Raw genomic sequence first — 25910 nt, 5'->3', positions numbered from 1 at the left:
AACACACAGCCAAGGAAACTCAATTGTTTTCAGTGAAAATAAAGCTGCTAGAACAGCCAAACCAATCACCTTACCTGAATCCAATAGACAATTTATGGAAGGAGCTAAAGCTGAGAATACATAGGAGCTCACGGGACCTTCAGGATTTGGAGAGTGTGTGGAAGAATGGGCCAAAATCACACCTGAGCAATGTGTGCAACTAGTTTCTCCATATAGGAAGTGTCTTGTAGCTGTCATCACCAACAAAGGCTTTTGTACAAAATATTAAATAGATTTCAGTAAGTGTGTTCAATTTTTTTTTCCTTGTCCGTTCTCATTACCACACTTAAATTAATTTATAGACACCTATGGTTTGATTTCTTTTCCTGTGTCGATTGGATGGGTTGTTAACTGACTTCTGGTGAGAAAACATGAATGCAGAGCTGAGCATTCATGTGCATGGGGAAGTCGTGAGGCTGTTGGACAAATGAGCAACACGGGCATCTTAAGTCCTGCACAGCCCCTTTTTATTACATCTCATGCTCCCACTAGTTGTCTTCCTCCATGATGGCACAGACTTTTTTTCTTTTGTGTGTGGGTTTTTTTTTTTTTAATTCTCTGGCTTGTGCAGATCTTTCTGTGCTCAGTCATAGAGAGCAAGGCTGATGCATTTTAATAGAGAGATAGTGATTGATCTGTAACAAAATTCATGGTGCAAATTTTTACAATACTTTTTTCAATCACTTTTACGTTTTGATATTTTTGAAGCAGAATCTCTCCACCCAGATCTGCGGTGGTCTTCCTGTCCAAATAAAGCTGTTTTCTTGCTGGTGCTTTACTAAAATACGTGTTTGTGTTTTGTGTTAATCTCCTCCCTTTTAAAGTGAACTTTAATAATGTGGAATGCATGTTAGGTGCTCTGAACCGCTCAGCTGGCCAACCAACCGTCTAATGTGTGTGTGCAACATACACTCATGGAACATAACCCACCACTGAGGAGGTCTGTCAGCGGCTTACTCTCCTCTCCCCATTCAGAACACATGCGCACTCGGCAGAGCATGCATGAATGGCGATCGGGAGGGATGCACGTCACTTTCTAGGGTAAGCCTGCCGTATACATGACCATGCCGAGCTGTACGTTCCCTGGATGTATTCAGGAGCCATTAGTACAGTGGTAGAGGTGAGGCACCGTGGGCTGAGCATTGTTGTAGGTTTTCTATAATGGCGGGGAAAAGAAATATCTGAATAAACTTTACACGGCGGCTCTGAAAAGATGCTGTTGGCTCTACTTTACCATGTCTCTTGCTTCCACGCCTGACTTTGGGAATGTTTGGGTTGCTTGTCCTTTCTTATAAACTGTGTTACATCACTTTTAATAGCTGCTTGTCGGTGATGATGGTGAAGTAACTGTGCTCTGTTCCCTTCCACAGCTCTGATCCTGCTCTTTTACCTGATCTTCTATGGCTTCCTGGCGGGACTCTTTACCCTGACAATGTGGGTAATGCTGCAAACACTGGACGACTCTGTACCCAAGTATCGGGATAGGGTTCCCACCCCAGGTAATGCCCTTGTGTATCTGTTTTGTAATCAGGAATAATCTGCTATTCAATATGTCAAACCTACGGCTCAACTTTCCCATTTCCGTTCCCCCAAAACCCATATGTGAACCTGACCTTATTTAAAGGGAGTATATTAGTATATTGACACATTACATTTTTTTTCTTTTAAATTGGGTTTTCCATGACTTGCAAACTATTGACCTCAGGATAAGTCATCATTATGTGATCAGTGGGGGCCAGCACCTGCTGCAGCAGCCGACGGATGGAAGGGACGAGAAATGTACAGCTATCATTACCATTTATTACCATCTGCCTCGGAGGGTTTTTTTTTTTTTTGTATCTTTATATCCTGTCTACTTTTTTTTTTTTTTTTTAAATTTATGTTTAAGCTATAGACCATGTATAAAAGATATGCAATGTGTATGTGTCAGGAAATCAAGGGTTAGTAAAATTCCTGTATGCATACATAAATGCTCAGGTGTCTGAATCAAGGTGAGTGTAATTTACATGACTGTTGAATGTGGTGTTGGAAGTGTGCGTTGATTAAATAGACCATCATATGAAAAACCTGTTGGAAAATTGCAAAGAACACAGGAGAGCAAGAAATGGACAATGTGGTAAAAATAGAATATAAAACACAAATCCTTTTACAAATCAAGTATGAAACAAAAGCTAGATGTGCAGGGTTCATTCAACAATAAAAGGAGGCTCATATCAACGTAAGGGGCCCCTGACTAAGGCAACGCTAAAACGCGCGTTGGGGTGGACGCACCTCTTGTAAGAGACTGCGGCTCACTAACAGATAAGACATTTCAAAGTGGCTCTTATAAGCATATAATAGCTTTTATTTTTTCTTCTTGACTCTGCATGCTGACATTACATGACTGCATGCAGACTTAGATAACTACTTGCAGTTATGAGCTTTTCCAGTCAGCATTTCCGTACCGTAGGCATCGCTATCCTCACTGCCACTATTTTTGATGCTACTATAACATTGCTATTAGTACCTTTTGCTATTCTTATGCTTTGACACATTTGTTTTGTTGGCCACAGTATAGGCATACACATTGCTGTTTGCAGTTTCTTTTTCATGGGTTTTCTTACACAACTTTTTGTATTTTAAGTGTTTTTTGTATTCTTATTTATACCTTATGTGCCTTTTTTTTTTTTTTTTTTTTTTTGTTGCATGCTCCCTGGACATCCAGCTTGTGATTCGTATTTGATAAATAAAGGATTTTTGTTATATTGTATTTTGATCGCTTTGTTGGCATTTGTTCTCTCCTGGGTTCTTTTTAATCTATACGTGTATACAGAGGCATAGCTAGGGTTTTGGTTCAGGGGGCGAAACTTCTGAGTGGACCCCTAACTAGGTAACCTTGATTACAACTGGGTGACGCACCCTAATAGTTGGATATAGGAGAACCTCAGCAGATGACTGCGCTGTTACTGAAAATACTCTATACAAAGACCAATGCTGATATTACCGCCATAGTTCTAGTGGTAAATACCAGTCTTACAGAACATATAAGAGATTACAGCATAGCTACGGATAGTGACTTATCGCTGACGAGCTTTCTGATGGAATCGTTCACTTTTCCTGTCTTTTCCATCTATCCAGACTGACATGACGACTTCTTCCAGCCAGGACTCTGCTGCAAAGATTACAACAAAGACACGTTTCACATCTCATATTCCAGCCCCATCACCATCTATTCCCAACCTGCACAAACTCCTTATCCTGCTAATACCCCAAATACTAAGCTGCTGCTTCCATATGTGTCCCTATTGCTGCACTTGCTGGGGGAATCTGTGTGCCCTCTAAATTCTAAAGCAACCTTCTAGAATATAGTAATGCCGGGTATAAGTGCCCTAGAAAACAGTGCCCACATTTTGTCCCCTTGAAACCTAGAACGTAATAATGCCCTGTGTGCCCCTTTGACAGTCACAGTAAACCGAGTTCCCCTATAGCAATACATGCCCACTTTACATTTAATAATGTCCCAAGTCTCCCCTATACACAGTATAATGACCCCTCGCTTTATAGTACCACCTACACAGTATACTGACCACTTAGTAGCCCCCAAACTGTTTAATGGCTTCTACACTGTATGTTGGCCCCCTCCCTGTAATCTCCACTGTATGATGGCCTCCATATAGTATAATGAACTCCCCATAGGCCTCCATATAGTATAATGAACTCCCCATAGGCCTCTATAGTATAATGCAGCCCCCCATACCAAAAACATGTTTAATACACTTGCTGCACAAGATCATAAACTAACAAGTCCAAATCCTGAAAGCAGGGAGGCATTAGCATGTCAGTCCAAGACATCATGGGCTGTTCATCTTCTACAGCCAGAAGGGTGGTCACTTCCATACAGAGCCAATAAGCCAGAGAATGAAAGCATCTTGAAGATCACACACAGGCTGTAGGTTCATCCTTCTCTGGAGTGCTGTGTTTAGCTTGCAGGCCTTGTAAGCGGCAAAGGAAGAGACGTTTACTTGGACCTCTGCTTCATCTTTCTCCTTTTACGCTTCAGTCTGCGCATGCGCTTCTTCCTCCATTTGGCTCTCCTCTTGAGAGGACGAGCCTTCTTAAGATTGCACCATTGACCAGAGCCACACCCCAAATTTTGATGAGAAAAATAAGTAATTTTTTTTTCTTTATAAAATGGTGCTTCTTATAATCCATATGTCTTATTGCTTACCGGGGGGAGGTGGCTGCGGTGAAGTGGGGTCCCAGGTTCGCCGCTGGAGAAGGCAGGAGTGGGGTGATGCCACAGGCTGGAATGAGGGGGTGTTTCGATGTGCAGTGCGCCGCTGCGGGTGTGTCTGGTGGTGCTGCGAGGGGCTCTGCCGACATTTTGTGATAGGCCCGAGTCCCTTCAGTTCCGTTGTTTCCTGTGCGGAGGACTTTGGCAAAATGGTAGCCAGGGGGCGGCGCATGCACAGATGGATATCTAAGCGTCAAGATTTCGGGAGATGAGATTTCAGCACTGAAACCAAACTTCACACATTATAGTCATGAAGTCCATAAAGTATCCATCCTGATGTAGCTCCTGCGGATGTATCAGTACCGTTATCTAGACTTCTGACTATTTGACCTCCTTTTTGAAATGTTGGCATCTTTTGAGGTGTTTTTGTGTGTTATTTTTTTATTCACTTTATTTTTGTGTACTCATATATTTTTTTTTTTTTTTCTTTTATTATAGATATTGTCACTGACAGCGGGGAGTGGATAGAAGACATGGGGAACTGAAACCTGGAGAATGGACGGCATTGATGTGTATATCATGGCTATGTTGTTTCCCCATGCCTCCTTTTTCTCTCCCAACAGTGATAATGTGACAATAAATAATATGTAGATGTAGTTTGTGGACTAATTTGTTAAACACAACTAGAGGGATTTACCACTTACACTATGGGGGTTGTATGTATGATATAGGAGATAGAGAGATATATATATATATATGTGTGTGTGTATATATTTGTTATAATATTTTTGTCATGGATATGAATAGTGCAGCTTATATTTAGATGTGGTCAGGTGACCTAATTACTATGGTGATGGTTGGACGCTCATTTATCCGCACTGTGCTGGTGCTCTGACTGCTGTGTTTGTGAGCGGTCATGTGACATTGTCATGTGGCAGCGTTCTGTCGTCAGCGGTCTACTGCACACGCGCACTGGGTGCCTGTACGTGGACGGTGGAACAGCGAATAGAAACATGTTTTAGGTACAAGATACTGGTGTAAGTGGCTCTGATTAGTCAGTAACCTCAGTGGTTTGAGCGCCAAAGGTGATATCGATATGGATTGGTTCTATATAGAGGTAAACTGCTGGGTCAGTCCTGAGTGGACTTTTTTTTTTTTTTTTTTTCTACACTACCGTTCAAAAGTTTAGGGTCATTTAGAAATTTCCCTATTTTTGAAAGAAAAACCGTTTTTTTTCCAATGACGCTAACATTAAATGATTCAGAAATACACTCTATACATTGTTAATGTGGTAAATGACTATTCTAGCTGCGAACGTCTGGTTTCTAATGCAATATCTTCATAGATGTATAGAGGCCCATTTCCAACAACCATCACTCCAGTGTTCTTATGGTACTTTGTGTTTGCGCACTGTGTAAGAAGGCTAATGCATGGTTAGAATACCCTTGTGCAAGTATGGTAGCACAGCTGAAAACAGTTTGACTGAATAGAGAAGCTATAAACCTGACCTTCCTTTGAGCTAGTTGTGCATCTGGAGCATTACGTTTGTTGGTTCCATGTGCAACTCGACAGTCTATTCTTGTTCTTAGAAATGAAGGCTATTCCATGCAAGAAATTGTGAGTGATTGGTGTGCATGTGCCACCACTCTGTAGAAGGCTGCCATTTTATGTAATGTGCATGCTTGACAAAGACCTATATTGGTCGAAACGTTGCATCATGACAGAACAAATTCACTTTGATTTTTTTCATCACCTGGATGGGATGCTGCTTTTTTTATGCAAGGCTGTAATACCGGGGAAGGACACTACTTAGGGTTCTAAATTGTACCTGGTAAGTAATAAAGGGCACGCCACATTCGCAAGAGCATCCTCATCACCACAAACAGCTGTTCAGCGGAGTGATGGGATTCTTCATCCTGCTAAAATTGATGGCGTGCCCCTTGGCTAGGCAATCACTTTAGGAAGTGGCTAACCCCTTTATATCCTAACCAGTATCTTGCATCTGGACTTTCTGGAGCTTTTATTTGACAGCATGGATGACATGTCTACCCCTTCTACATCATACAATCAATACATGATAACTTTCTTCTCGACCCTCTCCAATCTAGTTTCCGCTCTTTACACTCTACTGAAACTGCCCTCACTAAAGTCTCTAATGATCTACTAACAGCTAAATCAAATGGTCATTACTCCATGCTAATTCTCTTGGATCTCTCTGCAGCATTCGACACTGTGGATCATCAGCTCCTCCTCACTATGCTCCGTTCCATTGGCCTCAAAGACACCGTTCTCTCCTGATTCTCCTCCTATCTCTCTGACCGCTCCTTTACTGTATCTATTGCTGGTTCCTCCTCCTCTCATCTTCCCCTTACTGTTGGAGTTCCTCAAGGATCGGTTCTAGGCCCCTCCTCTTCTCTTTGTACACTGCCTCTATTGGTCAAACAATCAGTAGATTTGGTTTCCAGTACCATCTCTATGCTGATGACGCCCAATTATATGCTTCTTCTCCTGACATCATGCCTTTTCTAGAAATAGAAAACACCAGCGATTGTCTAAACGTCCATAATGTCTAAACATAATGTCCTCACTTTATCTGAAACTGATCCTGTCAAAGACTGAATTCCTTGTGTTTCCTCCCGCTACTAATGTACCTATACCCGACATTGCCATTTCCGTGTGTGGTTCCCCTATTACTCCCCAGCAAGATGCCTGCTGTCTTGGGGTCATACTTGACTCCGAGCTTTCCTTTGCCCCCCACATACGATCACTGGCTCGCTCTTGTTATCTGCGCCTCAAAAACATTTCTAGAATTCGACCTTTTCTTACTTTTGACTCTGCAAAAACTCTTACTGTTTCTCTTATTCATTCTCGTCTCGACTATTGTAACTCTCTTCTAATCGGTCTCCCTCTTACCAAACTCTCCCCCCTCCAATCTGTCTTGAATGCTGCAGCCAGGATCATATTCCTCGCCAAAGGTTACACCAACGCCTCTACCTTGTGCCAGTCATTACACTGGTTACCCATCCACTCCAGAATCCAGTACAAACGTATTACCTTCACCCACAAAGCTCTCCATGGCTCAGCACCACCCTACAGTTGTGGCCAAAAGTATTGACACTCCTGCAATTCTGTCAGATAATACTCAGTTTCTTCCTGAAAATGATTGCAAACACAAATTCTTTGGTATTATTATCTTCATTTAATTTGTCTTAAATAAAAAAACACAAAAGAGAATGAAGCAAAACATTGATCATTTCACACAAAACTCCAGAAATGGGCCAGACAAAAGTATTGGCACCCTCAGCCTAATACTTGGTTGCACAACCTTTAGCCAAAATAACTGCGACCAACCGCTTCCGGCAACCATCAATGAGTTTCTTACAATGCTCTGCTGGAATTTTAGACCATTCTTCTTTGGCAAACTGCTCCAGGTCCCTGATATTTGAAGGGTGCCTTCTCCAAACTGCCATTTTTAGATCTCTCCACAGGTGTTCTATGGGATTCAGGTCTGGACTCATTGCTGGCCACCTTAGAAGTCTCCAGTGCTTTCTCTCAAACCATTTTCTAGTGCTTTTTGAAGTGTTTTGGGTCATTGTCCTGCTGGAAGACCCATTACCTCTGAGGGAGACCCAGCTTTCTCACACTGGGCCCTACATTATGCTGCAAAATTTGTTGGTAGTCTTCAGACTTCATAATGCCATGCACACGGTCAAGCAGTCCAGTGCCAGAGGCAGCAAAGCAACCCCAAAACATCTGGGAACCTCCACCATGTTTGACTGTAGGGACCATGTTCTTTTCTTTGAATGCCTCTTTTTTTTTTCTCCTGTAAACTCTGTTGATGCCTTTGCCCAAAAAGCTCTACTTTTTGTCTCATCTGAACAGAGAACATTCTTCCAAAACGTTTTAGGCTTTTTCAGGTAAGTTTTGGCAAACTCCAGCCTGGCTTTTTTATGTCTCTGGGTAAGAAGTGGGGTCTTTCTGGGTCTCCTACCATACAGTCCTTTTCATTCAGACGCCGGACTGATAGTACGGGTTGACACTGTTGTACCCTCGGATTGCAGGGCAGCTTGAACTTGTTTGGATGTTAGTTGAGGTTCTTTATCCCACATCCGCACAATCTTGCGTTGAAATCTCTTGTCAATTTTTTTTCTTTTCCGTCCACATTTAGGGAGGTTAGCCACAGTGCCATGGGCTTTACATTTCTTGATGACACTGCGCACGGTAGACACAGGAACATTCAGGTCTTTGGAGATGGACTTGTAGCCTTGAGATTGCTCATGCTTCCTCATAATTTGGTTTCTCAAGTCCTCAGACAGTTCTTTGGTCTTCTTTTTTTTCTCCATGCTCAATGTGGTACACACAAGGACACAGGACAGAGGTTGAGTCAACTTTAATCCATGTCAACTGGCTGCAAGTGTGATTTAGTTATTGCCAACACCTGTTAAGTGCCACAGGTAAGTTAGGCCGGTTTCACACTAGCGCATTTTCAACGCGCGCACGGCCGGGGGTAGCTCCGCCCCCGATCCGGCTCTCTGCCCGGCGTGCCCGCCCCTTCCTTGTAGCGCCGCCTCCTAGCGGACAGCGGCGCCTGCGATCGGCGCACCCTATCTTTAGCATAGGGTGCGCCGATCGTGCGCAGGCCGTGCGCTAGTTGCGCTTTGACCTGCGCTGCGCACTTTTGACGGTGCGCCGTGCGCGCCAAAATCAAACTTTTCGGATTTTGGCGCGCACGGCGCACCGTCAAAAGTGCGCAGCGCAGGTCAAAGCGCAACTAGCGCACGGCCTGCGCACGATCGGCGCACCCTATGCTAAAGATAGGGTGCGCCGATCGCAGGCGCCGCTGTCCGCTAGGAGGCGGCGCTACAAGGAAGGGGCGGGCACAGAGCCGGATCGGGGGCGGAGCTACCCCCGGCCGTGCGCGCGCTGAAAATGCGCTAGTGTGAAACCGGCCTTACAGGTGCTGTTAATTACACAAATTAGAGAAGCATCACATGATTTTTCGAACAGTGCCAGTACTTTTGTCCACACTCTATTTTTTTTTTTTTTTTTTGGTGTAGAATTGTATCCAATTTGGCTTTAGGACAATTCTTCTTTTTTTTTTTTTTTTTTTCTTCATTTAAGACAAATTAAATGAAGATAATAATCCCAAAGAACTTTGTGTTTGCAATCATTTTCAGGAAGAAACTGAGTTATCTGACAGAATTGCAGGGGTGTCAATACTTTTGGCCACAACTGTACATCTCTTCCCTTGTTTCAGTATACCACCCTACCCGCGCCCTCCGTTCTCCTGATGACCTGAGGTTAGCATCCTCAATCAGAACCTCCCACTCCCGTCTCCAAGACTATACACGTGCTGCACCAATTCTTTGGAATGCACTTCTCAGCTCAATACAATTAGTCTCCAATCCCCACAATTTTAAGCGTGCCCTGAAAACGCTTTTATTCAGACTGGCCTATCTCCTGAACGCATTAACCTAATCTATCCCTGTGTGGCACAGTCAAAAGTTTTACCATAACCAGGTTCCCCGCATCATGTTCCCACATGCTTTATGCATCCATTAGCCCTCTGTGTCTCTTCTGTTACACACTTAACATTATGGCTGGTCCATACAATCAGGGAAATTGTTACCATCCACCTTTCGTGTCTACCTTTTTCCTCATAGATTGTAAGCTTGCGAGCAGGGCCCTCATTCCTCTTGGTATCTGTTATGATGTATGTGATTATTGTTATGCTGTAATGTATATTGTCTGTACAAGTCCCCTCTGAAATGTAAAGTGCTGCGGAATATGTTGGCGCTATGGAAATAAAATTTATTATTTATGGGGCAACATGAAACAGCTGATTTTTTAATTTTTGCTTAAAGGGGGTTGTCCACTACTTGATCACCCCCTTCCTTGTAAATTATCTCCAGTGCCAGCACCGTTCCAATAGTGTAGGCAATGGCTGTCCTGGGGCCCACGTGACATTGTCATGCTATCCCTGCAGCCACTACACTGCCTCCACGTTCAAACGTAACTGACATCCGGTGGAAGTGAGAGCTGTGGCGGGTCGCTCAAACCCTCCAGTGCCAAACTGCTGGAACGGCGCCATCACTGTAGGTGAATTTAGGTGTTGTTATAAGGGGGGGCGTGGGATATAATGATAAGGGGTTGTCAGAGTAGTGGATAATCCCTTTTAATCCTTGGTTTATATACTGTAATTCCTATTTAAATAGTTCCTGACCGGATGTCAAAAGTGGCCAGTTTTTTTTTCCATTTTATTTTCCCACTGGTTCTCCGATTTACTCAATGTTTTAATTTATTTTTCTCTAAATTAGCTATATGGTTCCAGATTTTTTTTTTTTTTTTTTTTTTATTTAGTGCTAACATTTAGCAGATTTTACAGAGTGGCGAAGCTCGTTGTGATAATGCAAACTGCCTAAGTACACGCCCTAGAGGATCCTGTGAGCAGAGCACCATTGAAAGAGACAATAAAAATTAGCATGAAATAAAATTGCCCATCTCTCTGGAACCGTTAAACAAACTGGAATATTCAAGGAATAAATTACAAGCCAAAAGGTGGCCACTTTTAGCTTGATGATAGGTCCTACTTATTTTACAGTCATTTTTTTGGAACATCTCGATGCTCTAATAATTTGGAGAATCCATGTTGTATCTCTCGTGAGGGAGCTTAGCATTGCGCTTTGTCTATTTGATAATGTACTTATCCTGTTACATAACCTGTTCTCTCTCCGCAGTGCTTGGTCCATGGGTCTCGGTCAATACACTTGTCGTATGTGCTATTCGTCTGTGTTGTCGACACTATTATGAATGATCACCTGATCTGAGGGGTCTGATTTTAGGATATTGATCATTAATGGATGTGTGAAATCTTTCCCTGTACGGTTTTCCTAATCAGACCCTGTGAGAAGCTGGGGTCCCTCCATTATGTGCGTTTTAAGTGTTTTGTTGACTTCCTGATAATCTGTACATGTCGTGACTGAACCCCAACTTTCTAATTTACCTCTTCTTGAATTTCTCAATCTAGTTTTCCACATTTACCGATTATCCAGAATATTTTATACTCCGGCCTCTGTCGGGTCCCATTAATTCTTGATTAAAGGGAATTTTCCTGCGAGCAGCTCACGATTACTTCTCCTTCTGCCATTTTTTTAAGGCCTTCGGGCAGGACGTGTGGCATTCTCGTGAACCTGGACTGACAAGTCTCCTTTTGGTTTCCTGATAGCCGGTGCCCGGGCCACTTCTGTTTCTGACCTTAGTGGATCTGATATTTAAGCTCCGTAATATGACTTATGATATATTTTTCTAAAACCATTGTGCCTGTGTTAATGAATATCTTGGATTTCTTCTTTTTCACCGTCATTAATGCTAAGAATCCTTTAGGGTAGATGTGACCAGTGAGTGTGGTCAAGGTTGTTGCCTGTACTTTGGGCAGATGTGAGGCGCATAACACAATACTGCACCATCTGTTTCTTCACTTGCCTCACATCCGTTTTCACACAGTTTTTATGAGCTTGCTATATGGTGTGATTAGGTCCCTTTTTCTGTGGGTCTCCAGTGGCTTTTCTTTTTTCTTACATATTTGCATATTTTTCCTGGACTTTTATGTCCTGTAGAGGAGCTTACAGAAGGAAATTAAAAAAAAAAAAAAACTCAGAAAATTATATACTTAAAGGCTGAAAAGATGCTTATATTCATTTCTATAGTAAAACAATTTGCTGGTCTTTTCAGTGATTTCCTTCTGCTTCAGGTCTTCAAAAAAAAAAAAGCTGGTGGGAGAAAAGTGCATATCACTTCTTTGCCACCGAACCAGATGGAAATCTTTCCAAACTAGGCAATGTCCAATGAGACTGCAGGATAAAAAAAACCTCTTCAAAGGCTCTTCAGGAGATAAAAAAAAAAAAAACTTCTCCAAAAATTGACCTTTGAAAGTTTCTGCTAGAAAAATTGTCGTTTTAGACCGCCTCAAAATGCCTGGTGGAAAAATGGAAACAAATGTGCATGTCGCTTCTTTTGAAGCTGATCGTGATGGAAACTGCTCCAAACTAGAATCATAGAATCGTAGAGTTGGAAGGGAGCTCCTGGGCCATCTGGTCCAACCCCCTACTCAAAGCAGGATTCAAGCGCTGTTCAATCAAAACAAAGCCAAAAAAAAGTACTTCAGGGGGATGCATGGAGGTGGGGGGGACTCAAATCAAAAATTATTCCAGGAAAGTAAAAGGTATTTCCTGAAGACAAGTGTAGACTTTACATGCAGCGATCTCACGGCCAGCACAATAATTTTTTTTATTTTTGTTGTAAATGTCATTTTTTTATATGTATTAACACAGCATCAAGCTGATGGATTGTTATATCTGAGTCACATGATTTGGTTTACAAACACCCCTCAGGTACCGTATGGGTTGATTTTTGTCCTTTTTTTTTTTTTTTTGTCTTTTTTTTTTTTTTTTTTAAGCCCCTCTGACCACAACCTTCTTTCATTCTCTAGCAAAAACTGCCAGACCACTCAGGTCACCCCCACTGTCCATACTTATAGAAACATACAGTCCATTAACACCCAGAAACTTATGAAGAACTTGCAGTCTTCATTGGCCCCTATCTCCTCCCTCTCATGTCCTGATTCTGCATTGAAGCATTACAATGAAACACTTCAAAGTGCCCTGGATGAATTTGCACCTCCTATACATAGAACACCACAACACTGACTTCAACAACCCTGGCACACACCCTGCAAACACGTTTCCTGCAGCGTTGCTCCAGGTGCGCCGAACGTCTGTGGAGAAAATCCAATCTACACGAAGATTTCATCCATTATAAGTTTATGCTTCGAACATACAATACTGCTCTTCACCTCTCAAAACAAACCTATTTCAACACCCTCATCACCTCACTGTACAATAACCCTAAACGTCTCTTTGACACTTTTCATTCTCTACTCAACCCAAGAGTACAGGCCCCAACCACAGAGCTTCGAGCTGATGATCTGGCCAATTACTTCAAAGAAAAAATTGACCAGATCCGACAAAAAATTATCTTCCAATCACCTCATAACATGCACTGTCCTCTCTCCCCCACTGCATCTAGCTCACTTTCTGATTTTGAACCAGTCATAGAAGAAGTAGTAAGCAGGCTCCTTGCATCTTCTCGCCCAACCACTTGCACCAGTGACCCATTTCTGTCACATCTACTCCAGCCCTTTCCCCTGCTGTCACCCCTCACCTAACTAAAATATTTAACCTCTCTCTCTCTTCTGGTATCTTTCCCTCCTCATTTAAGCATGCCATCATACATCCACTACTTAAAAAAACCATCCCTCGACCAAAACTGTGCCGCTAACTATTCCCTTCATCTCTAAACTCCTGGTCCACTCCAGTCTTATCCGCTATCTCTTTGATAACTCTCTTCTCGACCCTCTCCAATCCGGTTTCCACTCTTTACACGCTACTGAAACTGCCCTCACTAAAGTCTCTAATTACCTACTTACAGCTAAATCAAATGGTCATTACTCCATGCTAATTCTCTTGGATCTCTCTGCAGCATTCGACACTGTGGATCATCAGTTCCTCCTCACTTTGCTCCGTTCCATTGGCCTCAAGGACACCGTTCTCTCCTGGTTCTCCTCCTATCTCTCTGACCGCTCCTTTACTGTATCTATTGCTGGTTCCTCCTCCTCTCATCTTCCCCTTACTGTTGGGGTTCCTCAAGGATCAGTCCTAGGCCCCCTCCTCTTCTCTTTGTACACTGCCCCTATTGGTCAAACAATCAGTAGATTTGGTTTCCAGTACCATCTCTATGCTGATGACGCCCAATTATATGCTTCTTCTCCTGACATCACGCCTGCCTTTCTAGAAAACACCAGCGATTGTCTAAACGCTGTCTAACATCATGTCCTCACTATATCTGAAACTGAACCTGTCAAAGACTGAACTCCTTGTTTTTCCTCCCGCTACTAATGTACCTATACCCGACATTGCCGTTTCCGTGTGTGGTTCCACTATTACTCCCCAGCAAGATGCCCGCTGTCTTGGGGTCATACTTGACTCCGAGCTTTCCTTTGCCCCCCACATACGATCACTGGCTCGCTCTTATCTGCACCTCAAAAACATTTCTAGAATTCGACCTTTTCTTACTTTTGACTCTGCAAAAACTCTTACTGTTTCTCTTATTCTCGACTATTGTAACGCTCTTCTAATCGGTCTCCCTCTTACCTAACTCTCCCCCTCCAATCTGTCTTGAATGCTGCAGCCAGGATCATATTCTTCGCCAATCGTTACACCGACGCCTCTACCTTGTGCAAGTCATTACACTGGCTACCCATCCACTCCAGAATCCAGTACAAACTTATTACCCTCACCCACAAAGCTCTCCATGGCTCAGCACCACCCTACCCGCCCCCTCCGTTCCGCTGATGACCTGAGGTTAGCATCCTCAATAATGAGAACCTCCCACTCCAGTCTCAAAGACTATACATGTGCTGCGCCAATTCTTTGGAATGCACTTCCCAGGTCAATACCATTAGTCTCCAATCCCCACAATTTTAAGCATGCCCTGAAAACGCATTTATTCAGACTGGCCTATCGCCTCAACGCATTAACCTAATCTATCCCTGTGTGGCACAGCCAAAAGTTTTACCATAACCAGGTTCCCCGCATCATGTTCCCACATGCTTTATGCATCCATTAGCCCTCTGTGTCTGTACTGTTACACACTTAACCTTATGGCTGGTCCAAACAATCAGGGCAATTGTTACCACCCACCTTTCGTGTCTACCTTTTTTTCCTCATACATTGTAAGCTTGCGAGCAGGGCCCTCATTCCTCTTGGTATCTGTTATAATCTATGTGATTATTGTTATGCTGTAATGTCTATTGTCTGTACAAATCCCCTCTGAAATATAAAGTGCTGCGGAATATGTCGGCGCTATAGTAATGTATTATAAAGCCCCCTTGGCAACAAGTTCAGTGCGCAGCGTTCATCGGCGGTCCGCACCTTCCCCCTATAGAAGCACAAAAGCTTTTCACACCAAAATTCCACATGACATCGTCAATCCCACAGCAGGACACACACGGCTTTGTGAGACCTGACCCGCCTGTCTCCTGGGCATCGTGCACTCTGAGCACCCTATTTATAAAGGCTCTGCTCCACCTTCCACCAGATCTATACACGATTACAAAGATTGCATGGAAGACTGGCTTTGAAATGCAACTCCTTCCATGCTGGATCCCGTCACCCCATGCTGCCTTGTGTCATAAAATTCAGATGTTGATTTATTTTATGATCTCAACTTTAATATTTGATTTAAATGCGATGATGAGAAATCCGTCACCACAATAAAATGCTCTCCGCTCTGGAAGTGATTTACTTTGATTTTGTAATCATACAGCTTGATATAATTTATATGTAACTTTCCTTTTGTATGTTAGGTCTTATGATTTCTCCCAAATCTGCTGGCTTGGAGCTTACATTCAACAAGAATGAAAAGTCTTCATATGATGCCTACACTAAGGTTCTTCACTCATTTCTGGGGCGTAAGTATATGTCTGACACATCGGTGACGTCGCTTGTCCAAGTGCTTCCTTTCACAAGCCGAATGATTATGGTAACAAAGGAGAGCTGCCGCAGATTACTTAATTCTCTGCAGCTTCTCTCCAATGTTTTTCTAAAATCGCTCCCACTGTAAGGGTGCTTTCACCTTGCGTTCAGGCACCTGTTCTTTGTCCCCAGTTAGGGCTTGCATCCGACCCCCTGCAAAATGGGATTCGGGCGTATGTGCCGACCTCATCAGTTTTCGGCATTTACACCTACTGGGGTCGGACACTGATGCAGTCTACTATGTCTGTCTCCAGTAGGTGTACAATCCTGAAAACGCACATCGCTTAGACAGGCTCAGAAATTAGGCGTCCAACTGCTGCTGTTTTGCAGGTTGGCAAATACATCCATAAAACTGATATGGAGCAGCGGAAATGCTGCGCTGCCGACGTTCCTATAAATACCGATGTCCAGAAAGTAGACCGAGTCAGGTGGGTTTTTTTTCTCACGCGTATTGAAGTGCACACCCTTCATCAGGAAACCCCAAATTTTTCCTGATTAAGAAGTGAGTGCACTTCAAAACACATTGGTATAGACTTATTAAGAAAGCATCACTGGTAAGAAGATTCCACCGATGAACCAGCAGCAATAACTCATATGATTGGTGAGAGCATGCTGGCACTGCCATGACATATCTGGGCTTTGTACATGATCTCTGGAGGTTCTATATAAAAGCAATTGAGATGGAGGGTTGCTTGCTCAAACACCGCCACATTCAACTGGGGACAGAACTGCAAGATCAACCCCACCACTGGTCTAGACGGGTATGTGATGGGTGATCTCTTTCTGGAATACCCTCTTAAGGTGCACTATAATATGAAACTCCTTATTTCCCATCACCGAATACTCCAAAGCTCCCATTGGTCGATCATAATCCTATCAATTAGGACCTAGAAGAAAGGAATCCAGGATTTTTAGCCAAGATTCTTTTTTATTTTGCCAGAAAGCCCATTACTCCTAGTCTCTCGAGGTTAGAGCAGTTTCTGTGCTCGGCCTTCAAGCAGTGAAATGATTACATGTGCCTTTCTTGGGCATGCTGTGATCAGGAGGTCAGTTGTTCAGTTCTCAGCAGGGCCAAAGTGACCTTCTGTCCTACTAGAAGTGAGGCAGAAAAATATCTGCAAAGACTGCGATTTCCAACATTTCAACTCTCGGACACATAACAAGCTATTTCTTCATTGTTGGTCTGGGTCAGATTAAAGCCCCGCTCTCTGGTGTTTACTCGTGTGATGGATTTAGGAAGCATGTTCCATGTTTATTGTACTAGGGTGACCCAGCACAGTTATTTGTAAAGATGTTGTCCTTGTGTCTTCCAGCATACAACGACTCCATACAAGCGTCAAATGTGCCGTGCACGCAAGGCCACTACTATGAGCAGGATGGAGTGGAGGAAAAGAAGTCTTGCCAGTTCAACAGGTCCTCGCTGGGACCCTGTGCCGGGCTTGAGGGCAATGAGTACTTTGGGTACAATGAAGGGAGCCCATGTGTAATAGTGAAAATGAACAGGGTACGTGTGAGATCGAATAGAGAATGTGGTATAAATGGCATAGTCAGGAGTAACACTGCCCATTTCACATTTATTTCTTGAGGGAGGTTGGCACAGAGATGTAGTTTTTTTTCGTTAGATGTCCTACCATAAATTGTGTGGATGGTAGACTTATTATGTTGGGGAAAAAACTTCCCTAATCTTACAAATGTGTGGATTTGACAACCTTCTTTATTAATGTGTGCATCTGTTTTTAACTGGATCTCCTAGACCCAACAAAGCTAGTGTACTTACTATGAAAATCCATGTCAGAATGGCAGTGTAATCCTTTTTAGAAGATTAACGTGCCTCTGCCCACCTAGCCCTATTGGCAGCTCCTCAGTGTCCCTCCCTGGTGTTGTGAAGATCTCACTGCTCAGTACAAGCTGCAGCTGTCAGGTGGACGACGACTGAATAGCTCTTATGTAGAGTATATAGCCTTTCTTAAATTCATTTTCCAATTAAATATACCAGCCTCATTAACTCTAAGGGATCAATTTTATAATGTATGTTCTGTTGTATTTTGAGAGCCAAGGTTGACTAATTGGGTAGTCTCCTGATCAGATTTCCTGTCTGTTGGGCTAGTTCAGAGATTGGCAACCTGCAACACCCTAGCTGTCCGGCAACTAATCTGTCAAGACATGCTAATAGATAGAAACAGCAAAACGGCACTAAGCAGGGTCTACTCACTGGTGGAGATATAGATATCTGAATTCCGGACGTCTGGGTGATTTTCAAACCGGTTGCTCTGGTGCTTGCACGAACCACACGTAGTATCAAAACAAAAATCCAGAAGGAGAAAAAATGCAGCACTTTTCAACTCCGTTAAAAAAATAAAGTCCTTTATTGGGTCAGTTGGACAAGGTTAACATAGGGCTAGGTGCGTGAACAAAATGCAGTGACAGAACAAGACTTTGGTTTTTTAACAGAGTTGAAGAGTGCTGCATTTTTTTCTCCTTCTGGATTTTTTTTTTTTTTTTTTACATGCTAACAGTGTCTGCAGCAGTAAGGGGTCACGTAGCCCACTTGCGACTACAGCAGCAAGGGGGAAACCACAGGTCTTTTACAACAGGCACGTTCACTAGTAGCTTTGGAAGTGGGCCTGTTTTAATCCCCCGTCACACACACCGATCTCGCTAGCGAGATCGCTGCTAATCACAAGTTTTGGGACGCAACAGCGATCTCACCTGCTGGGTATCACTGATCGTGCTCGAATAGCCTGGACATTTTTTGGACCTTTGGTCTCCCGCTGGCCAGGATGCATCGCTGCGTGTGGCAGGCGGGAGATCAGCGAGCTGGAGCCTGGTAACCAAGGTAAACATTGGGTTTCTAAGCGGCGCTTAGAAACCCGTTGTGTACGTTAGAAACCAGTGCGATGGTGCAGGGAGCTGGTAATCAAGGTAAACATCGGGTTTCTAAGCGCCGTGCGGCACTTAGAAACCCGATGTTTACCTTGGTTACTAGCTCCCTGCACCAGCGCACTGGTTTCTAACATACACAGCAGATAACTAAGCGACGTGCGTCACTTGTTACCCACGTGTCGCTGGTGCTGATCGATGGTGAAGCTGCCTGTTTGGCAGCTCACCAGCGATCATGTAGCGACACACCAGCGATCCTGATAAGGTCATATCGCTGTCGGGATCGCTGGTGCATCGCTATGTGTGACTGCGCCCTTAGGTAGGAGTTTAATTGCAAATGTGGTAATCTGTGTGTGCTTTAATCATTTTCTAGTAACGCAGCGCTGAACTAATTTATGTTTGACTGTTTTTAGATTATTGGATTGAAACCCCTTGGCAATCCTAAAATAAACTGTACTACTAAGGTAAGTGTTAATAAACCACTATAAATCAGGGGAAAGGAGTGTTTCCTATAATAAGGATTCCTCATAAACCACCAGTGCGTCTATCATCTGATCACATGGCATCGTGGCACCATTTTGCTTTCTTCTTCTGCTCACTAGAGTATGTGGGACATTTCCCACAATTCCATGGGGCACTGCTGGGGTATGCAGGACACAGCGGGGCTTGTTCCTGTGTCAGCGGCTGTAAGCCAGCACCCTTTACCCCCTGTCATACAGTCACACCCATACTCATTCCCTCATGGGTTTTGTTTTTCTTCAGGCAGCTGTAACTTTGCTCCGTCCACTCAGTTTGTGAGAGCAGCTGAATACACAAAGTCACCATGTTCATCAAAAGCCGTGGAACAAATGTTCATAAATCCTTGTAGTATCTGTGCCTTGTGGTCATCCGCTCATGAAACAAACTGAGTTCCTGCTGCCTCCGGTGCATTTTATTGAAGTTTTGAGATAAAGACCTAAATGTTGGCCCCAGATAGACCTGCATTTGTTTCAACACTTTTAGTACGTTGTATACCTAGAAGTAAATCCACTGAACATACAAGAGTCTGTACCTTGCATGGTCCAAGTAGATTCACTTACAGATGAGTGAAATTGTCCAAAAGTGAAGAACAAGGATTGGGCACAATGAGAGAAAGGAGGAGATAGAGGCCTGGAATGGCAGTTCCTTCTCCTTACATTGTGGGTCTATATATTTCTGAAGACCACTGAGGCCATCAGAAGATGATCTGAGGTTGACCTGTACAGTTATGGCAGAAAAGATCTGCTCGCACATGAGATAAAGACTAGAATGGTGATTTTTCTACCTATGCTGGTGTCAAAATATTGCCAGTCTTGCCAATTTAGTGCCCATTCAAAATCCATAAGGGCTTCCACAGACCTCGGTGCATCTCTGCCTGATTATGGACAGCAATGCATAGACTATCCATGAGTCTCCTAGAACGAGCATGACGGCTTCATAGAAATATGACACTTGTGCTCCAGTCGGGAGCCAGGCAGCCAGACCATACATTGCTGTCTGTGATCAGACCGAGATCCATGGACATCTGCATGAGCCCGTAAGGTTTTCTCTGAAATATCTGACTGCTGACGTCTGTTTCAGTAGCGTCAGCCCCACACTACATGATGGTTGAGAGTCTCACCAGTGTAAATTCTCTCATCCAAGACAAATCTGTTCAATTGAGCAAATCGCACTCTACAATTTTATTTTTTTTTCTGTCTCCACCAGATGAGCTCTGTCCAAGGAAAGAAATTGGACGTGTGCATGGCTCCATAAAATAACATGGGGATGAGTGCTATTCGCGTCAAAACGACATCGCACTTGTCCGATTATTATGGTTGTCTGCACAAGCTCGTTTATTTCAGTGGAGAATAAAATGCTCAAACTATTGGGCAATAAAGAGGCTGAAAACAAGCACGGGGCACCCTACCGTAGAGATTGGCGCACCATCCACCTACTTTACTTCCAACTATCTCCTCCCAGACCTTCCTTGACTGGCAGCTTCTGCTTTACTGACCAGGACTGACATCACACTTCTTTTGTGCAGGCAGAGAACGTAAGCCTGCAATATTACCCAGAGTACGGGAAGATCGACTTGATGTATTTTCCATACTACGGCAAGAAAACCCACGTAAGTTTTGTATGAATGCTCGTTCTGTTTGATTCTTGACTCGTTACATTAACCTGAAGTGTTCTGTGACAACGCTTGCTTTGGCGTCTGTCGATGTCCATGACTTTGGTTGTAGACAGCGAGTAATGGTCTATGGGAGCTGACAGCTTATTAAACAGATGATATCACAGCAAACAATACCATTGAGTAACTTCAGTACTTGGATGTAGATCATGGCTGCTAATCTGGTGGCCTCAGAGGTCAGATGTGACTCTTGGGATCACGTTCACAGAGTGTACACGGCTGCCAACCTGTCCACATCTTACAGATTGCTGTGAATGTGAGTACCTTGGCTGCTCCATTATCGGTTTTCACAACTAAAACCCTTAATTGATCCCTGAAGTTTGTTTGAGAATGTCATTGACTATAAGTGGTGCAGCCTGTGAATGCAATCTCCAGTAAGAAGAATGACCTCAAAGCACAACTCCAATCAAAAAAAAAAAGGTCAGAGACTTGCTAGCATTTGCACTGATTTATTTCAATAAGATAATTTCTAGACCACTCTGGATGTTGGACACTTTCAAGGTTCAGAAAACCTGCCCCCACGTTTTACTCACCCTCCCCAGGTTCAGTGTTGCGTCTCTGCTACTGCTCTTAGGTGTCTGTTATTAGCTGCAGCACTGAAGACAGGAGCAGCAGTGGAAACTCTGTGCTGGACCTGGGGAGGGTGAGTAAAGGAGAGTGTTTTTAAAAAAGAAAACTACAGCGAAAACTCTGGCAGAGGACCAGTTTTCTCAGACTGATAAACCCTTTTTAATTACATGATTTGCAGGCTCTACTTCTGTTCCTATCCTGTAATGTTTGGAAACCCATTCACCCACCCAGCCAATAATGTAGTAAATTCTAGATTTTCCTGCCTATGCTTTCTTGGCATTGTGCCATAGATCATCACCTGCCTGATTGAGGCTACCTACATGGGTGGGACATAAGGACTGCCTACAGGTCTGTAATATGGAGCCATAGCCACGCTAAGTGCCTTCCTTCAGAACCTGTGCAGACATAAATGCCATGTGTTCTTTCAGTAGGAGAAGTGTTTTTGTTTTTTTTTTGTGTTTTTTTTGTATTACAAAATTGACCCCCCTTAATTCACACAGTCTGCGCTACAGACCCACTATAATTCTTCCTATGAGTCAGGGAAACTAACAGGCCTTGTGAACTCTGTACTTTCCATTGCATTGTAAGGTACGTTGCAATTTTCCACATGAAAGCCAACAAAGGCCTGAGTCTTATGGCTTCCATTCATCACCTTGTAAGACTTCTCAATGATTCCAGAGGACAACTTCTCCATGACGAGGCCCCTCGAGGCAGCACACTGTGTAGCGGTGTCTCTAGACCTGCTCTGGATTCTGCTTACTGTCTATTCTGGCTCGTCTCTAGAGTTACATCCAGTTCTTCTGTTTCTCTGGCTATAAACCTGTCTATTCTCTCTGCAGTTGAATTACGTGCAGCCGCTGGTTGCTGTGAAAATCACGCCTTCCAATTCCACCGGCACATCGGAAATAGTGCTCGAGTGCAAGGTTCACGGATCCTCCAACTTGAAGAATGAAGATGATCGAGACAAGTTCCTTGGTCGAGTGATTTTCAGAGTCCAAATTAAAGATTAAAATAGGCAGCTGAACAGTGTCCAGTTGAAGACATTAGATTATTTTTATTTTTTTTTTTTTTTAATATTATAATTTTTTTTAATCAGCCATACCTGCTTTTGTAGGACCTGAAACCATCTGGGAAGATGATGTAAATGGCACATGATTCAGGGTAGCATAACAATGTGCTTCCACTATGATGCTTTAACCTCTTCTGTGCTCAGAGAGGCAGCTTAGAGTTTCGCCGGGCCTTTCCAGCGGTGAAGAGGTTAAACTCGTCCGTGCACGCATTTCTCTGCCCCAGTGCGGAGGGGCCAGTTTACAAACAAAAAGGAATAAGTAAATTATCATTTCATATTAGGGGACCTGTAAATAGCTGATTCCGAACATAATACTGGTGGTGTTCGTCCTATTTTTGATGTGATTTTATTCCCTCCCCGAAGCCCCTCTGTGAGTGTTACAAGCTTAATGTGTTGTGCTATGTAAATATTTAATTGAGTTAACACTGGTTTAACGGTCATATCTCAAACGCCTACACCGTTTTAGGGAACAAACGAAAAATGACAAATAAGTGAATGGTACCTGACCAACATGTACAAACAAATAAAAATGGGAAAAAAAATGAAAAAAAAAAAGGAAAGATTTTATAACCTCTGCAAGAATTGTGTGTCTTGTGCAGATGCCTTAAGTCCTGTATGAAAAAGCAAAATAAAGTGGATTTTAAAAGTGAGGCTGTGTTCTGGAGTGGATTTGTATCAATAACACACTATCTACACAGGTTTGGGGAATAGAAAAACTTGTCCTAATACTTAAAGGTGTATAAGGGGTTAAAGGGACCCCTCCAGGTTTAATGGCTGCCATTAAGGGGCCTTAATCCTAATCGATGGGGATAAATTGACGGATGAAAGTGCAGCTGGTGTCGACTGTATTTGACAGCTGACGCCCTCCAAAGTTGGTCCCTATCGCGGTGCATTAACTTTGTTTTTTTTGTTTTGTTTTGTTTTTTGATGGCACTGCCAAGTATAGGCTCTCTAAACCAATCGGCGCTCCGTGATCTCGTATGCCGATACTTATGACCATCACATCTCAGGTTGTGATTAGTTTGTGGGTTAAAAAAAAATGCTTTCCGCAACCCTAGATGAATTCCTTGTGGGGTTTAGTTTCCCCAAATGCGGTCACTTGTAAGTGTCTCTGCTTCTTTTTACACCTCTTGGGCTTTGCAAATGCAACATTGCGTTCAAATGGCAGGACGAGAAATTGTGTAACACATTATGGGGTTCATTTTCTCGGTTTACCCCAAATTACAAACTTGGGGCTAAAACAATATATTTTACTGGAGACTTTTTTTTCTTTATCCTTTTAATATCCAAATGTTAAAGTTCTGTAAAGCAGCTGTGGGTTAGAAATGCTCAACACACATATGTGAATTCCTTGAGGGTTCTAACTTCCAAAATGGGGGTCACATGGGGAAGAAGATTCTGCAAATGTGTCATGACGTTCACAATCTATAGTCTGCACCATGTGCCCAAACAGTTTTATTTATTTATTTTTATCACATGTGGGATATTTCCACTTTCTGGAATAAATTTGTATAACTTTGGGGTACATTTTCTCAACTAAATGAAAAAATTGCAGCTAAAGCAATATATTAATGGAAAGAAATTGAGTGCAGTTTTGAAAAAACTGAATCTCTTAGGGTGGTTTCACACTTGCTTTTAAGGCCGCAGCGTCGGCCTGTGCCTGGCCACCGCTAAGCCCCGCCCCCTGCCGTGCCTCCGCCAGTAGATCCGCCTACGGGCGCATGACGCTGCATGCGTCATGCGTCCCCTATCTTTTGCGTTTGGCGGCGCATGCGTCCTTTTGACGCTGCGCCAAACGCAACCTGTTGCGCCACCAAATGCATACCTGCGCACGGCCTGCGTCCCCAGTGCTAAAGATAGGGGACGCATGCAGCGTCATGCGCCCGTAGGCGGAGCTACTGGCGGAGGCACGCCCAGAAGGGGTATACTCCCTGTCCCAGCCCATGGACCCGAGGTCTTCTGTACGCCTTTCCGCCTCTTTCCCTGATCCCAAGAATACTCAAGAAAATATGTGATGAGGGAGCGACAGTGATCTTAGTGGTACCGTTCTGGCCGGGAATCAGCTGGTTTCCACTGCTAAAGAAAATGGCGAAAGACTAACCCTTCCTACTACCAAGAAGGAAGGACCTTCTCCACCAGGGGCCGGTTTTTCATCAGAGTCCAGAATCCCTCCAGTTATCAGCATGGATCCTGAGATCCAAAGGCCTGTCGGATGATGTTATCTCGATACTCCAAGCAAGCAGGACACCAGTAACATCCGCAATTTACTGCAAGATTTGGAAAAGATTCTGCAGCTTCTGTGGAGAGATAGTAGATAATGACCATACAGAAATTCCCAGGATCCTTGAGTTCCTTCAGTCAGGGTTCAAAAAAGGGCTTAGGCCTAGTGCACTAAGGCTATGTGCACACGTAGTGAAAGGTGCTGTGGATTTTTCCACGCGGATTTGGAAAAATCCGCAGGTAAATCCGCAGGTCAAAAGACCTGTGGTTTACCTGCGGATTAGCCTTGCGGTTTCACACCTCTACAATGGAGAAGGTGTGAAACCGCTGCGGATTCCGCACAAAGAATTGACAAGCTGCAGATATGAACCCGCAGCAAATCTGCGCGGAAAAATCCGCAGCATGTGCACAGCGTTTTTCATTTTACCATTGAAAACAATGGTACTGTACAACGCAGCTAAATCTGCTGCGGTTCCGCAGAGCCAAAAACACTGCGGATCCGCAGCAGAATCCGCAACGTGTGCACATAGCCTAAGAGTGCAGCTTGCAGCCCTCAGCGTATTCTATGATTCCCCTCTGTCATCCCATCCCTGGATAGCTAGGTTCTCCAGGGCTGTTCAGAGACTAAAACCACTAATACGAAGGTTGATCCCACCATGGGACCTTAATCTAGTTCTGAACACATTATGTAGGGAGCTAAAGGGCGAGATTGAGATCAGTACGTTCTCTCTCAAGACTGCATTCCTAGTCGCCATTACATCAGTAAAGAGGCTGGGAGAGCTACAGGCCCTGTATATTCAGAACCCGTACATGCAGGTCTTCGATGATCGGAAAGTTTTAAGACTCAACCCAGCTTTCCTCCCAAAAGTTATTTCAGAAGCGAATATAAATAAAGAGGTGGTTCTGCCCTTGTTTTGCCAACTCCCTAAGAACCAGAAAGAGAGCGTCTACCATAACTTAGACTTTACGGAATCTGTTCTTAGGTACCTAGAGGCGACCAGGCCTTGGAGTTGGGATAACAATTTGTTCAGTACAGAGGGCCAAATAAAGGGAAAAAAGCTTCGAAATCCACAATTGCTAGATGGATCAGAACAATGACAGGTCTAACCTATAATGCACAGGGGAAGAGCCCCCCGG

General features: G+C 43.6%; 1 protein-coding gene across 1 annotated transcript in view; it reads left to right on the top strand.

Annotated features, from left to right (window-relative positions):
• The window catches only part of ATP1B3 (ATPase Na+/K+ transporting subunit beta 3), a 50843-nt gene extending 27640 nt beyond the window's left edge, over nt 1–23203 (top strand). The window contains exons 2-7 of the mRNA XM_073576599.1: nt 1410–1538; nt 15675–15779; nt 17157–17347; nt 19137–19187; nt 20768–20851; nt 22324–23203. Of these exons, the coding sequence (XP_073432700.1) occupies nt 1410–1538; nt 15675–15779; nt 17157–17347; nt 19137–19187; nt 20768–20851; nt 22324–22494 (731 nt within the window). The 3' untranslated portion in view covers nt 22495–23203. The remainder of the gene's footprint in view (nt 1–1409; nt 1539–15674; nt 15780–17156; nt 17348–19136; nt 19188–20767; nt 20852–22323) is intronic.
• The last annotated feature ends 2707 nt before the right edge of the window (nt 23204–25910 follow it).

This window comes from Dendrobates tinctorius, unplaced genomic scaffold (assembly GCF_039654945.1).
Source record: "Dendrobates tinctorius isolate UK_male_01 unplaced genomic scaffold, ASM3965494v1 ptg000049l, whole genome shotgun sequence".
NCBI lineage: Eukaryota > Metazoa > Chordata > Amphibia > Anura > Dendrobatidae > Dendrobates > Dendrobates tinctorius.
This window is presented reverse-complemented; position numbering and strand designations above follow the sequence as displayed.